The 17,582-nt window shown below is 35.7% G+C and overlaps 1 protein-coding gene across 9 annotated transcripts in view; it reads right to left on the reverse strand.

Annotated features, from left to right (window-relative positions):
• Positions 1–1,136: 1,136 nt before the first annotated feature.
• LOC106878549 (uncharacterized) overlaps positions 1,137–17,582 on the reverse strand; it is a 338,719-nt gene continuing 322,273 nt past the window's right edge. For all 9 annotated transcript variants that reach the window (XM_089346862.1, XM_089346857.1, XM_052977982.2 and 6 more), the window contains 2 exons: positions 4,516–4,617; positions 1,137–1,557 (listed from right to left, as the gene is read on the reverse strand). In XM_089346862.1, the coding sequence (XP_089202988.1) occupies positions 1,264–1,557; positions 4,516–4,617 (396 nt within the window). In that variant the 3' untranslated portion in view covers positions 1,137–1,263. The remainder of the gene's footprint in view (positions 1,558–4,515; positions 4,618–17,582) is intronic.

Consider the following 17,582-nt stretch of genomic DNA (forward strand, 5'->3'; position numbering starts at 1 on the left):
GCAGGATAACTTATATAGGATGCACTCTGATGAAGATAATGAAGGGTTATTAGCGAGCTTTCCATAAATTACACCCATGAAATCAAGACAAGCTTCATATAAGAAGCTTCTCTGATACATAAACTACAATAACAGTGAAATTATTAAAACTAGATGGCAAACAACTGCAATTGGAAATCAGTTAGTTGAAATGAGAAATTAATTATTGTATTGAATTATTGATAATTTTATACTGTTTTCAACAGCAACAACAATTACAACAATCACAAAATGGACAACATGATATTTTTTACTAAAAAGAAAAAGAAAAGCTCCTCCAAGAACATGTTGACTAATTATCACAGGTATACTGATTCCTTGGTTGTCTCAGCAATAGAATCAGATAAAATTGAGATTAGAGAGAGACATAGGCATGGAGACGTCACATAAAATAAATTTTAGATGGCATGGAGTTAAAAATTCAGGTGGATTTAAGTGGATTTGATCAGCTTTTGCATTTAACAAAAGATTAGTTGAATAAAATAAATATATAAATAAAGCACAACAATATTTGGGGTTCTTTCCTTTTTTTTCCACTTTTTTCTTTTAGATTTAAATGTCAAAATGATGACAGTATTTGGTTTAGTTTAATATATTTTCCGTAGACAGTAAAACAATTTATGACTGGCATATCATGCACACATACATACATGTACATATATGCATACATGCATACATACATACACACACATATGCATACATATATGCACACTCATAAACATACAAAGTTGATTAATCAGGAAACGGCCATTATTTAAAAAGCTGGTTAACTGTTGTTAGTGACAATGTTTTAAGGAAATTAGCATGATCTAAGGAATAAGGCATTGGTCAACTGTAGCTGAAGAAGCAGGTTCAATGTTGGCTAGCAGCTGGTGGAGGAATAATTTCATTAACTAATGTTGTCTAATTATGAAATTGTGTGCAGTAAAAAACATTCAGTGAAAAAAATCAAACAAAACAAAACAAACAGAAAACAAAAATACATCAATAGTTCACTACTCATATATCTATAACAATATTTCTCAAAAACTTCATCCAATGTACCATGGATGGGATGAAGGGTAGGGAAGGAGTAAAATAAAAATAAAATGCAAAAATAAAACCTTTTAAGGACTTCCAGAAAATAATATCAGGCACGTCCTGCGTTTTATTTAATAAGTTATGAAAATAATAAATGATATTACATATCATCTCTACTATAGACTCTGCTTTAGTCATTTGCAGCTATACTACAAATTCATCTTCCCCAAGTTTAATAGACTCTAGATTCTTTTCCCAGTCATCATAATATGGCCGATGTTCAGTTCGGTTAGGGGAGGGTGCTAACCAAGACGACGAGTGATTTGATGGTGTAGAAGAAGAAGAAGAGAGGAGATTGGGAGCAGAGTTTCTTTCTCGATTCACTTTCTCTTTATGATCTAATTCAGTCAATAGCAGTTTAATACGTTCCTTCAGGGTTTGGATATCCTCTGCAGCAGAAATATTGGAACAACTGGACAAACTCCGACAACCAATAGCCTAAAACAAAAAAGATAAAAGAAAAAAAATTGATAGGGTAGAAAACAGGATATCATAAATTGAGTTATTTCTTAATAAATAATATTGATTTTTAACAAAACCACAATGATTCAAATATTGGGGAATACATTATTGAAATTGACCCCAGTTGTTATCAGCCATTAATTTTGTCAACTCTCAAAAGGACAAAAGTCAAGCCAGTCACCATGGGATTTGAACTAAGACATCAAGCTTCCTTAACCCTTTCATTTCCATATTTATTTTGAGATGCTCTGTGTTTCATTCAATTATTTTAAATATAACAAAGAATTTAGTAAAATAACTTAGTTATCATTCAGTTAGTGTTAGGAACATAATTTGTGACTAAGGTTTGGTGGAAGATTTTAATTTGAAACTTATGAAAAAAGACATTTGTACCATAGAGCCAGAGCCGGTTTCAGCCAGAGCCAGTTTCAGCCAGGTTGGTATCGAAAGTGTTAAAGCAGAAAAGCTTGACTATTTACTTAAAACATCTAAAACACAAAAGGTTTTTTGTATTCTTTTTGTTTAATTTTTTTATCTTTGGATTCTATTACATAATTAAAGAGGCTGCCAACCAATCTATTTTGGATGAACTAGGATTAGCTGCAATGAATCAGAAATGTTATCAATATACAGAGTATTTTGTCCTCCACCCTACTAAATTTGAAAATCACTTTTATTGTTACTAATTTAGGCACAAGACCTGAAACTTAGAGGAAGGGGGTTTAGTCGATTACACTGACCTCAGTATGTGACTGGTACTTTATTTTATCAAGCTCAAAAGAATGAAAGACAAAGTTAACTTCAACAGGATTTGAACTCAGAACATAAGGAATTGAAAGAAATACTGCAAAGCATTTATGTTTTTATGCTCTGACATTTCTGTCAGCTTCTAAATGATGAAGTTTATCCTGGTTTGACTTACATTTAGACAATAAAATTATATAATTAAATACCACAAGTTTTATTTATTCATATATCATTTATCATTTACTTGTTTCTGTAATTGAAATGCGGCCATGCTGGGGTATCACTGTCAAGGGTTTAGTCAAACAAATCAACTCTAGTACTTATTTTTAAGTCTTGTACTATTCTATTGGCTTCTTTTGTTGAACTGCTAAGTTACAGGGATATAGACAAATATACGTACATATATATATATATATATATATATATATATATATATATATATATATATATATATATATATATATATATATATATATATATATATACACATATATATATATATATATATATATATATATATATACATGGGTTGGACAAAATAGTGGAAACACCTTAAAATTTCAAACAAATTGATTTTAGGACTGCCTTTGCAGTATTTACTGCTTGAATTCTACGAGGTATGAACTCATACAAAGTTTGAATTATTTCCAAAGGAAATTTTGTCCATTCTTCAGCTAAAACAGTCTCTAGTTTTTGTAGTGATGATGGTGGAGGATATCAGCTCCTTACTTGTTTTCCTAAAATGCACCATAAATGTTCAATAATATTGAGATCTGGGGACTGTGGTGGCCAGATAAGATGTTCAACTTCACTAGAATGTTCCCCGTGTCATTCAGTAACAACTTTAGCTGTGTGAATTGGTGAAACAGTTCCACAACCATAGGATAAATTTGATCAGATAAAATGCTTAAATAGTCTTGACTATTTCTGCCATGAAGGGAAATAGATATAGTCCCCCCAGATCATCCTCCATGTTTAACAGTTGGAAGTAGGCAGTCTGGGTCAAATACTTCTTTTGGCTGTCTCCACACGTATACTCAGCCAGTGGTCAGAAATAAGGTAAAGGATGACTCGTCTGAGAAAATAACATTCTTCCACTGCTCTAGGGACCAATTCTATAGGTTTTTACTCCACTCTAAACACTTTGCAACATTTGTTTTTGAAAGTAGTGGTTTTTTTATTGCAGCCCTCCTATGAAATCTGGCTTTGTGCAGCTCCAGGCAAAGTTTTTGTGAAAACTGGGTTCTGAAGGTGGTCATTAAGCTCTGCAGTAATTTTGGGAGCTGTACTTTTGTGATACTTTCTAACAAATCGTGTAAGAGTCTGACAGTCCCTATCTGAAAGTTTTGGTTTTCTTTCAGAGTTTTGTTTCGATGAGGAGGTTTTTCCTTCTTTCTCATAGGCTGTCATTACTTTTGAGACAGTACTTCTTGACACACCAAACATTTCGGCTGTTTTCATTATGCTAGGACCTGCCATATGCACACCTATCGAAAGTCTGATAGATCTGTCATTTTAATGAATTTTAATTATCTTTTTCTGATGATATCTGAAAAGAAACAGCAATTTTAGCAAAACATATTAAGCAACACTAATAATATATAAAAAAAACTTTAAAATAAACAAGCTTTTGATGGTTTTATAGATATTTCAAAATTATGATGCTATGATGCTAGGTGTTTCCAATATTTTGTCCAACCCCTGTATATATATATATATATATATATATATATATATACACACACACACACACACACATATTACATACACGCACGACAGGCTTCTATATGGTTTTCATCTACCAGATTCACCCACAAGGCATTGCCTGGCCTGGAGCTTTAGTAGAAGACACTTGCGCAAAGTGCTGCTCAGTGGAACTGAACCTGAAACCAATTGGTTGTAAAGCAAAGCTTTTTAACCACACAACCATGTTTTTTTTATTTTATTATTTTTTTTTTAATAGATTTACTATCACTTATCATACAGTTTGTTTTAAAACTCTTCCTTTTCAGGAATGTCTCTCACTGAAACCAACACATCAAGCTTCCTGAGAGCAAAGAAGCTTGATTTGTCTTGAATAATTACTTAAAACATCTGAGACACACAAGGTTTTTTTTTTAATTCTTTTTGTTTATTCTCTTTTCATCTTTGAATTCTGTTACACAATTAAAGAAGCTGCCAACCAACCTGTTTTGGATGAGCTAGAATTAGCTGCAATGAATCGGTGACATTGTCAATTATCTTCTGGATAGCTTTGATACTTTCATCAAGGACAACTATCCCATTTACCTGAAACAGGAAACACAACATAAACAGGAAATATTAGCATTTTCTACTTTAATAGAAATCAAGTCAACATATAAACGGAAGTAATACAATGGAGATGAAAGAAGAGTGGAAAAAAACAAACAAACAAAACAACTTGTTGTAAGAAGTTATTGATGGCATATTTCATATATAAAGAAATGACATAATCAAGATTGGAGAGGAAACTTGTTCTGAAAAATTGATGGACAGTGTAAAATTGATGGAAAATACAGTCCACATAATTGCAAATAAAAACAATGGAAAGCACAGTTTTTAGTTGTGCTTAGATTACTGCTGCTGCTGCTTCACTCCCTTCTCCTCCTCCACTTCCTCCACCACCACCTATTTTTCCATGTTTGTATGGGTCAGACAATACTATGCTGGGAGAAGAGTTTTCCTATGACTGAATGCCCTTCCTATTGTTTCAAAGTGAAGTAACAATCTTCCAATGTATCAAACAACAAACTGCTTATATTTTTACAGTCCACAAAATATTTAAACATTTTTGTATACAATTCCTTATTAACATTTAATCATAAAAACATAATAGGAGTTTTTAGACATTGAATGGCTATGAGGGTACCCCTCCCCTGAGTAAAATAGGAATCAAAGATGTCTCTCGTCCCTCGTCAAAAAATGGTTGAGAATCACAGTTATATATGGAGAACTAGAAACAAAGAACCCTGCATTGTATTATTCAATTAGTATAATATAATTTTGTATTAACTGACCACTAATATACATTATCATTATTACTACTGTTGTTAAGGCCGTGAGCTGGCAGAATTGTTAGCATGCCAGGCAAAATACTTAGTGGCATTTCATCTGTCTTTATGTTCTGAGTTCAAATTCTGCTGAGGTCAACTTTGCCTTTCATCCTGTCAGGGTCGATAAAATAAGTACCAGTTGAGCACTGGGGTTGATGTAATTGACTAGTCCACTCTTTTCAAATTTCAGGCCTTGTGCCTTTAGTAGAAAGGGTTATTACTACTATTGTTATTGCTGTTTTGCATAGGCGTTGTGAGTGTTTATTGAACGAAAACACCTAAAGCTCCACGAGGCTCCGGCAGGGGATGGTGGCGAACCCTGCTGTACTCTTTCACCACAACTTTCTCTCACTCTTACTTCCTGTTTCTGTTGTGCCTGTAATTCAAAGGGTCAGCCTTGTCACACTGTGTCATGCTGAATATCCCCGAGAACTACGTTAAGGGTACACGTGTCCGTGGAGTGCTCAGCCACTTGCATGTTAATTTCATGAGCAGGCTGTTCCATTGATCAGATCAACTGGAACCCTCAACGTCGTAACCTACGGAGTGTCAACAACACAAAAATTGTTATATTTATCATTATTTACCACTGTTAATAGAGCAAGCTGGCAGAAACATTAACGCACTGGGCAAAATATCTAACAGTATCTTGCCTGGTTTCACATTCTGAGTTCAAAATCCTGCCAAGCTCAACTTTGTTTTTCATACTTTTGGAGGTGGATAAAATAAGAATCAGGTGAGTAATGAGGTTGATGTGATTGACTTGCCCCTCTCCTTAAAGCTGCTGGCCTTGTGTCAAAAGTAGAAACGATTATTTACTGTTGTGGCCGTTGCCAGTACCGCCTGACTGGCCTTCATGCCGGTGGCACGTAAAAGCACCCACTACACTCTCGGAGTGGTTGCCGTTAGGAGGGGCACCCAGCTGTAGAAACTCTGCCAAATCAGATTGGAGCCTGGTGTAGCCATCTGGTCCACCAGTCCTCAGTCAAATCGTCCAACCCATGCTAGCATGGAAAGCGGACGTTAAACGATGATGATGATGATGTTGTTGTTTATTATTACTACTACTATTAAGGTGGTGAGCTGACAGAACCATTAGCATGACGGGCAAAATGCTTTGCAGCATGTCGTCCATCTTTATGTTCCGAGTTCAAATACTGTCAAGGCCAACTTTACTTTTCATCCTTCTGGGGTCAATAAAATAAGTACCAGCCAAGTACAGGGGTTGATGCAGTTGACTTAGCCCTGAAATTGTTGACCTTGTCCCAAAATTTGAAACTACTATTACCACTACTATTCAACACAATCATCATCATTTAAAGTCTATTTTCCATGCTGGCATGGGTTGGACGGTTTGACAGGAGCTGACCAGCTGAAGGGCTGTTCAGGCTCCCTGTTTTGGCATGGTTTCTACAGCTGGATGTCCTTCCTAACACCAACCACTTTACAGAGTGTACTGGGTACTTTTATGCAGCACTGGTATGGGTGCTTTTTATGTGGCACAGCACTTACGAGCCTGTGAGATTAGGGATGCTCAGCTGGAGAGAGTTGCAGGGGACTAGTTTGTATGCAAGGACAACCACACTTTTACTTGGAATAATTTTAAGGTGATAGGTAGGCAGAATTTTTTGTGTCAAAGAACAGTGTTTATTTTGGGGCTTTCTTACCAGCATTCACACACACACACACACACACTAAATCCTAGCAACCCAGCTGTGTTCTCAAACAACTCTCTCTCCTGTGAACCTCATCTATTTCCTTACCTCCAGTCCCACCACTACTTGTACCTTTATTTCATCACCTACCCCTACCTTTGCCCACTTTTACTATTACCAATCAGATTGGAGCCTGGTGTAGCCATCTGGTCCACCAGTCCTCAGTCAAATCGTCCAACCCATGCTAGCATGGAAAGCGGACGTTAAACGATGATGATGATGATGTTGTTGTTTATTATTACTACTACTATTAAGGTGGTGAGCTGACAGAACCATTAGCATGACGGGCAAAATGCTTTGCAGCATGTCGTCCATCTTTATGTTCCGAGTTCAAATACTGTCACTGCTACTTACTTCACTCCCAATTTGCCTTGTTTTTCTATCATACTTGCTCTTTATATCCATCTATCCTTCTTTACCTTTGGCCACCTCTGTTATTTTCAATTACTCCCTTCCCAGTCCACCCCTACATACTCCTACCTTCTTCCTATCATACACTTGTTCCTTCAGATAGTATGTCCTTCAATTTTTTAATGAATCATCTGATTGAGATTTGGCTGCTATTTCTAGCAGGTGGAACAACTTTGAAGCTGAGTGACAAAATTGGTAGCACATCATGACAAACCATCAAACCATCCAATCCCTGCCAGAGTGGAAAGCAGATGCAAAATGAAAATGAATGAAATTAATAGTAATTCATAAAAAAAAAAAAAAGCCTCTTGGGTTTAATTATCTCCCATTAAATCCACTTCCTGTTTTACCTATGTAAAACAATCATAAAGGGTAGAAAGCAAGGAGGATGTTGTTATTTTTTTATTTTTACATCATTAAATTTAAGCTATAATTTGTAAGAGGAAGCCCAGTCCACATAATGATACAGGTGTATTTATATTACAATATTTTCATAAATTGGTGACCTGTTTATAAGCATTGGTGATAATAGTGGAGATGGTGGTGGTGGTAGTGGTGGAGGAAGTTATTACTGGCGGTCATATTTACATCAATCAGTATTATCACTTCCATACACAAAGACCAAGTATTCACTGTCACCATCACCACCAACCTAATTATTATTATTATTATTATTATTATTAGAAAGTAAGATAAATTAAGTACCAGTCAAGTACTGGAGTTGATAAGATCAATTGTGCCCCTCCCTACAAAAATCCAAGCCTTGTGCCAACAGTAAAAAGAATTATTATTACTATTATTACCCACTGCTCCAAAATTGCTGGCCTTATGCCAAACTTTGAAACCATTATTATCATTATTATTATTATTATTATTACTGAGTAAGAGAGCAGTGCATGCCATCAACGTGACACTGGGGTATAAACATACGAAGTCCAATATACCCATTATGACTACCTATCTGATAAGGGTACATCCAGCACATGCATCACAACCAAATGTGCTTGACATGGTGATCTCACATCAAGATAAACAGTGCATGATCTTACAGGTGGAGCCCAGTTAGAATTTTCTTCAGGTCAAGTAGCCCATCCCACTCAATAGGTCCCTGAATAAGGTTTGTTTAAGGATATTTCCAGAGGTGAATTATTCAAATCCCAAAGAAATTTTTGCAACACATGGTTATGATGTTCCCCAACTACTTCTGCTCATGATCAGAAATGCACATATTGTCAGCCACTAAGGGACATGCTCAACTGGTTATGGTCAAACAAGTGACAGGCAAATCTGTGGTATTGAGCAGAATATTTGCTGTAGCCCATCTTTCATACCAAGACAAAAAACGTACATGGCAGCACTCCCAATCTGTTAAAATCAAGAGCTACTGCCTGTGGCATTTATTATTATCATTATATTTAAACTCCTACACTTTATGTCTGTCTTTGTAATGTCACTTTCATCCTTTGCCGTGGAGGCAAATAATAGAAACATTATCATTATCATGATCATCATCATTATTATTACTATTATTTTCCAATTGATAGGTATTCTATTTCATCTTCTGACTGGGTCTCAACCAGAGACCTAAGGTATGTACATATTAGATGGAGAGAAACTTCCTGAGACTGTAGGCAGTTGATGTCAACACAATTTTTTGAGTTTCATAGATGGCTGGTTTCCCAGAGATCTGGTCAAAAAATTTGTCACTACCTTTTTTGATCATTCCCAGGGCACCTACAATAACGTGGTTTTTAATTGCCACGTCTTAGATATCGCAATCTCAGGGTCCTTATATTTCAATAGTTTTAAAATTCCTTTGCTGAGATGTTTCTATCATCAGGCACTGTCATATCAATTAACAGGCATGTTTTTTGTCTTAGATCTTTGATGATGATATGTGGCCTGTTATCATTTATTTGCCTGTTTGTATATATTCTATAATCCCATAGGATGGTAACATTCTCTCTCTCAGTGATTGGCTCTGGATGGTGTTCATACCAGTTTTTAGGGTGTGGGATATCATAGTGACAGCATATGTTCCAGTGTAAGTATTGGCCAACTTGATCATACCTGGTCTTATATTCTGTAGGGGGAAAGAACTGACTGCCTTTGCTTTAATTTATACAAGCTGTACCCAAGTCTCAACCAAAGATGTCAAGGGACAAGTCTTTGCATCTAAAGATGCAAACGGATGAGGTTTATGAAAAAAAACTGATGTCTGCACGTAAAAAAAAAAAAATCTCTTTATAAAATTTATTATTATTATTATTATTATTATTATTATTATTATTATTATTATTATTATTATTATTATTATTATTATTATTATTATTATTATCATCATCATCATCATCATCATCATCCTGGCAGAACCGTTAGCATGCCAAACAAAACGCTTAACAGCATCTCAATCATCATTATGTTCTCACTTCCAATTCTGCAGAGGTGGATTTTGCCTTTCATCCTTTTGGAGTTGATAAACTTTCAAGTTTCAATAAAAGTTAAGTACTGGGGTTGATGTAATTGACTGGCCCCTCCCCAAATTTTCAGGCTGTGTACCTACAGTATAAAGGATTATTATTATTATTAGTCAAGGTCAACTTTGCTTTTCATCTTTTTGAGGTCAATAAAAGAAATACTAGCTGTACACTGGGGTCAATGTAATTGATTAACATCTACCCTAAAACTGCTGGCCTTGTACCAAAATTTGAAACCACTATCACCACCACCATCATGAAGCTAGGTATACTATCTTAAGGTTTGATGACAACAAGTCTCCTTGAATCCCAAGAATCTTTCTTAGGACTCTTGCAGAATATAAGAAGGTACTTTTCTGCAGATTGACAAAATGAGTTTCAATTCCACTATCTGCCTCTTAAGTAGCAGTTTGGGTGTTATGCCAAGTATACCAATTACTATAGGAATAATTGTTGTCTTAGTTTTCCACAATCTCTTCAGTTCTCTGGCTAGATTTTGTTATCTTTCAGTTTTTAAAAAAATTTCTTTGATATCTACTCTGTTATCATAGGGGATTGCAAAGTCTATGATCTTATACTGTTTATATATTTTGTCCTCTACAGCACCTATGGCTTTTGAAAACATTTTTTTCATACTCAGAATTGTTAAAAAATAGAATAAAATAAACTACATTGGTTGTTAACTGTCTGGACATTGTATCCTTCAAAAATTCCATGTTTCTAAAATTTACAAACACTGGGCCTAACCACTCTTTTCTTGTACTTCTAGCTTTTATTGTTGTCTTTCTTTATTGCTGCTTTGTCATTGTTGTTTAATGTCTCTTTCTTATGCCAGTATGGGTTGGATGATTTGACAGGAGCCAGTGAGGCAGAGGAATGCACCAAGCACCAATGTCTGCTTTGGCATGGTTTCTACAGTAAGGTAGCTTTCTTAATACTAACCACTTCACAGAGTGTACTGCGTAATTTTCATGTAGCACTTAGTGAAGTCACTAACTCACAAGACAAGACACCCTTCAACTGAGAGTGTGAGTGTAGTTTAGACCCCTTTGGTCATGAATGACCACAGGATTGCACCTAAAAAGTCCCCTTCCAAGGCACTAGTCCAGGTAAGATTGTTTAGGGAAGACCAGCAGTCCCCTCTCCATGCCGCTGATGTTATCCAAGGGAAAGGCAAACACCAATACAGCTTGGCACCAGTAACATTGCAACTCATTTCTACAGCTGAGTGAACAAGAGCAACATGAAATAAAGTGTCTTGTTCAAGAACACAAAACACAGCCTGGTCCAGGAACTGAACTCACTACTTCATGATTGTGACACTGGGCCATGTGCCTTCACGGGGGTGTAGTATATAATATATATATATATATATATATATATATATATATATATATATACACATACACACAACTGACTACTCCTGGGTGTCTGTTACATACAAAGTTCTTCTTCACTGTTAGCCTGTTAACTGTGCCTCATGTGCATCCATAACTTACATTGACTACACTATGTGACTTTCTTCTCTACTCTTTTCCTGTGTACTGAGCATAGCCATTCCTTAGATGGAAATAGGATACACCACCACCACCACCCAGTGGCCATCTTCCTTCTTGTTAACCAAAACTTTTCTCTTCATTAAGCTTATTTTAAGGACACTTGATTTTAGACATTATTTCTGCTTTAAGCTCTCTATCCCATAAATTTAACTGGTAATGTGAAGATAATCATGAAATGATGCTAGTTGGATTATAGTGGTAGCAGCAAGTGAGCTAGCAGTTGTAGTGGTGTAGATGATGTTTATGGTGATGATGCTGGTGGTGGTGGTGGTAGCAGTGATGGCAATATGGATGCAAGCAATAGTAGAGGATGTAGATGGAAATAGTGACCAACAATGCTAAAGTGATGCTGGGTGGTAGCTGTACCAACAGTAGTAGTAGTGATGGTGGTGGTGGTGATGGTAATAGTGGAGATAGTGCAACAGTGGTATTAGCACTGATATTAGCACAGGAGTTATGCTGGTGGTGGTAATGATGGTACGAAACAGAGATGATGGTAGTAACGGTGGAGCTAGAGGCATTAGAACCTCACTAACCAGCCAAGCAACCAATCAGCCAGCCAGCCAAGCAACCAAGTAACCAACCAGCTAGCCAACCAACCAGCCAGCCAACCAACCAACTAGCCAGCTAACCAACCAACTGATCAGCCAACCAATAAGCCAGCCAGTCAACTAATCAACCAACCAACCAACCAGCCAGCCAGCCAATCAACCAACCAACCAACTAGCCAGCTAACCAACCAACCAACCAGCCAGCCAGTCAGCCAACAAATCAACCAACCAGCCAGCCAACCAGCCAACCAACCAACCAACCAGTCAACCAACCAACTAACCAGCCAGCCAGCAAACCAACCAACCAACCAACCAACCAACCAGCTAGCCAACCAACCAACCAACCAGCCAGCAAGTTAGCCAGCCAACCAGCCAGTCAACCAACCAACCAGCTAACCAATCACCACTACCATATACTTCAATTAGAAAATGTTTGTTTAATAATAAAAAAAAAAAAAAAAAAAAGACAAAAGATAGCAGCAGCATTTGGTATTTCCTTCTAAGTGATCCTAATATAGCCAGTTTATAATCGTGACACCCAACACCCTTGTGTAATCACCATTACCAACCTCTTTTTTGACCAATCACAATTTAGAGCCGTTCATGTTTACCTGAAAGCTTAAGTGATTAAATAATATCCCTGAGTTAAGGTATAAAGGAAGTCATGTTGCTAAGGTGGTTGTTTGATGGTTTCTTAGTCCCCTTCCACTACCACTACCACCTCCAATACTGTTCCCACTACCCTCTGGCTTGCTCCGGTGAGAAGTATAGACTAATATTCTTTGTAAACATAACCTGAAGGTGTGTTATTGAAGTGTTGAAAAATGATATACAAATAGACTTAGGGAGGTGCTAAAGAGATAATGCATATATCATCATTTAATGTCTATTTTCCATGCTGGCATGGATTGGACAGCTTCACAGGAACTGGTAAGGCCAGGGGTCACATTAGGTTCCATAGTCTCTCTCTCTCTCTCTCTCTCTCTCTCCATATATATATATATATATATATATATATATATATATATATATATATATAAAGTGTGTTATGAGCATTTATAGAACATGTATCCTATAGAAACTCAACAAACAGTTAAAGATGGAGAAGAGGTGTTATGAGTTTAAAAACAAATTTAATCCATGCATACGATCGTTTCAAACGGTAATATTAACATGTAAATAACATGGTAAAAAAATTAATTTAATTATAATTAAATTAATTACATATTACTGTTCTCCTCAGTGTGTCACATAACACATTCGGATATGCATAATATCTTTATGAAAGACATGCTAAGATAGTGTTGAGTCTAGTTGTGGCTGACCAGCTAGTTAGTTGGTTGGTTGGTTGGTTTAGTTTATACACAACTAGACTCAACACTATCTTAGCATGTTATTGCCTTTCATAAAGATATTATGTATATCTGAATATGTTATGTGACACTCACTCCATCTAGTCTTCTGTGACAGTACAACATTCTTCCGATGTATTCTTTTTGATGTATTCTTTTTTCACACTGAGGAGAACAATATGTAATTAATTTAATTATAATTAAATTAATTTTTTACCATGTTATTTACATGTTAATATTACCGTTCGAAACGATCGTATGCATGGATTAAATTTTTAAAAATCTTATAACACTTTCTCTTCTCCATCTTGGTTGTTGAGTTTCTATTGGATATGTGTTTTATAAATGCTCATAAAACACTTCACACTTGTAACATTTTCATATTCGAAAAATACTTACTATAGTAAGCTACCAATGTAATACGAAGAATCTTTATTAGAAATCGACCTTTGGAACACCCCAAAGTAAAGGATGATATAGAACTCAACCTTCTCTCCTATATATATATATATATATATATATATATATATATATATATATATATATATATATATATATATATATATATATTTATTTATTTACACACACCCATGCTAGCATTGAACACGGATGTTAAATGATGATGATGATGATGATGATACATACATACATATATTTAAAATTAAGATTCAGTTGAATTAGGTACTTAAATTGAGGCACCAAGCCAGTTCGGTATAGTCCATGCAGCTCGAAGTTAGGTGAATAAAAAGCAAATAAGTAACAAGGGTGTCCAGGTATCAATGCATTACAGGCATTTCAAGTGGCTCCATTTAATCGATCCATGAAAACATTACATCAATTTGAAAGAAACCGCTTTCCTCAGTGCAGTCAACCATATAGATTTCCAATATAAAGGATAAACCATTTTTTAAAGCACAATTTACATCAGTACAAGAAACCAAAATAATTATATTGTTTCCCTTTGCTATGTTTGTGGCAGAACAAATTTAGGAAAAAATGTACATCTAAAGCCTATTATAATTTAGAGAGTAGCAGAGGAACATAGTTGGGTGGGGTCAAGAAAAAGGAATGGTGAGATAGTTAATTTATCTTTATTTTATTCATAAGATTTTATGCACCATATAGTCTACAACCCTTTAGAGTCAAATCCATTGAGAGTTGACAGTTAAGTTCCAGTTGGTGGTGATTAATTAATTAATGCGTTTTTCCCTAATTCATTTTGCCACAAACATAGCAAAGGGAAACAATATAATTATTTTGGTTTCTAATACCAACGTAAATTATGCTAAAAAAAAAAGGTTTATTCTTTATATTGTAAATCTATATGGTCATCTGCTTCAGGGGAGAGCAGTTTCTTTCAAATTGATGTAATGCTTTGATAGATCAATTAAATGGAGCCACTTGAAACAGGCGTAATGCATTGATACCTGTCCTCAGTCAAATCGTCCAACCCATGCTAGCATGGAAAGCAGACGTTAAACGATGATGATGATGATGATATATATATATATATATATATATATATATATATATAGATAGATAGATAGATAATGCATGCACACATACAGTCATGGCTATGTGGTTAAGAAGTTCACTTCCTAACGATGTGATTTCAGGTTCAGTCCCACTGAGTGGATGGGATAGACAGAAACTCAAAAAAACCTGTTGAGTGTGTGTGTACGTATACGTATGGGTGTGAGTGTGTGTGTTTCATATTTGCGCTTCTCCAAAAGTCATGGGAATCTTGCTGGTATTTCTCTTGTTAATAGGTGATCTACTGGTGTTTCATCTTCAAAGATGTGTGGAACAAGAGATCCCTAACTTGAACATAAAGGTTAGTGGCAGGAAGACCATTACAATTTCGATATGTAATTAAAAGATCCATGGATCTAAGCATAGGAAGTTTGTAAGCTTCAGGCAGTCAATGGTAGGTATAAAAAACAACATTCAGGAACAATAATAATTTACATATTTGTGTGTGTGTGTGTGTGTGTGTATGTACACACACACACACACACACACACACATATATATATATATATATATATATATATATATACACAAGCGCACACATATCTGCAGTTGAATGCCCTTCCTAATGCCTATCGCCCAGCACACTCTATTAAGTGATTGGCATTAGAAAGGGCATCCAGTTGTAAAAACCATGCCACAACAAACAATTGGAGTCTGGACAGCTCCCATTTGGCCAGCTCCATGTCAAACCATCCAACTCATGCCATCATGGAAAGTGGATGCTAAACAATGATGATGACTCACACTCACACACACAAGGGCAGTGTTCTTATTCGTATTTACACACGCTTGAAAGAAGTGATTGTCCTATCATCAAGCAGCTAATAAATTATGATAATGATAACGTCATAATTAGGATAATTATCATCGAATGTCTTCAAGTGAATGAAAAATTACAATTGCAAACTTTGCAGGGCTCAGTAAAAGTTCGTTTTTTTTTTTCCTCTATTGTTACAACAGTTCATAGGTTTAGACTCGTATAGGACACACCTAGTCACTTTGATATCTTTCATCAGCAGATTGGTGTGGTTGGTGAGCAAATACTAAAAGAATCATTAATTAAAAAGATAAGATGTGTTACATTCCACATAGAAAGACAGTTTAATGAAATGAATAAAAAATAAATATTTTTGATAAGAATTAAAGGTGTTACTATATATCTTTTATATTCATTTATGATAACATTGAGAGGTATGCAAATAAAGCTCCTATTTCCTTCCTCTACTCCCATCACCTACACCCCCCCCCCCCTCCACTACCAGGTACATACAGAAATATCCACATTGCTAGATTGGCCTTCATACTGGCAAGAAGGGATAAACATCTCTCAGTGATTCATCCAATAATGCAGTATTACCTGATGAAATGAATCAATGATGACGATCAACTGGATGGCCACAGATAATACAGACAATACTGTACTAATCTCAAGGATGCAGACTCTAATGTTAAAGTGATAGTATGTTGTCAACTTAATGTGACAGTCCCATGAAAGGGAAGAATGCTACTGTTATTTAGCCCTAGGAAATGTGTCAAGTCCAACAGGAAACAGTGTTTCCTAGGGCTAAATGACAGTAGCATTCTTCCCTTTCATGGGACTGTCACATTAAGTTGACAAAATACTATCACTTTATCGTGCTGCTACTGCATAAATCTCTCTGAGAGATTTAAAAATGTATTACTTCTAATGTTAAAATCATGTGATTTGTCAAACATGCACAGTAATGCATTAAATATTTATAAATTCCATCCTATATATATATGACTCATCAGTTATGACAACAAGTGTTCCAGTTGATCCAATCAACAGAACAGCCTGCTCATGGAATTAACATGCAAGTAGCTGAGCATTCCACAAACACATGTACCCTTAACATAGTTCTCTGGGAAATTCAGCATGGCACAGAATGTGATAAGCTGGCCCTTTAAATTATAGGTACAACTCATTTTTGCCACCTGAGGACCTAGTGCAATGGGAAATAAAGTGTCTTGCTCAAGGACACAATGTGCCATCGGGAATTGAACATATGACCTTATGATCATGAGTTGAATATCATAGCCATTAAACCACGCACTTCTCATATATATATATATATATATATGTATATATATATATATATATACACACACATGCATACATACACATACGCACACACATATAATGCAGGTATGACTGTGTGGCACCAAATGTCTACTACTACAGCCCTTGGTTAACCAAAGCATTGTGAGTGAATTTAGAAACTGTAAAGAGCCTGTCATGTGTATGTGTGTATGTGGATTGTGTATGTTTGTGTCTTCTTGTCTTGACATCATGTGATAGTTGTAAATGAATGTCAGTGTCACATAAGCAGTGTCATTCATTTTCAATATTCTGTGAAAATATGTCTGGCCAAGGGGAAGTATTACCTTGCTTGGAAACAGGTAAGGGGGGGGGTGATAGGAAGGGCATCCAAATATAGAAAATCTGCCTCAATGTAAATCTGTCAGCCTCATGAAAGCATGGAATCGTGAACATGAAAATGATGATGATGATGATGATGATATATATATATATATATATATATATATATATATCTCAACAT

This window comes from Octopus bimaculoides, chromosome 2, assembly GCF_046866305.1.
Source record: "Octopus bimaculoides isolate indiv1 chromosome 2, ASM4686630v1, whole genome shotgun sequence".
Lineage (NCBI taxonomy): Eukaryota > Metazoa > Mollusca > Cephalopoda > Octopoda > Octopodidae > Octopus > Octopus bimaculoides.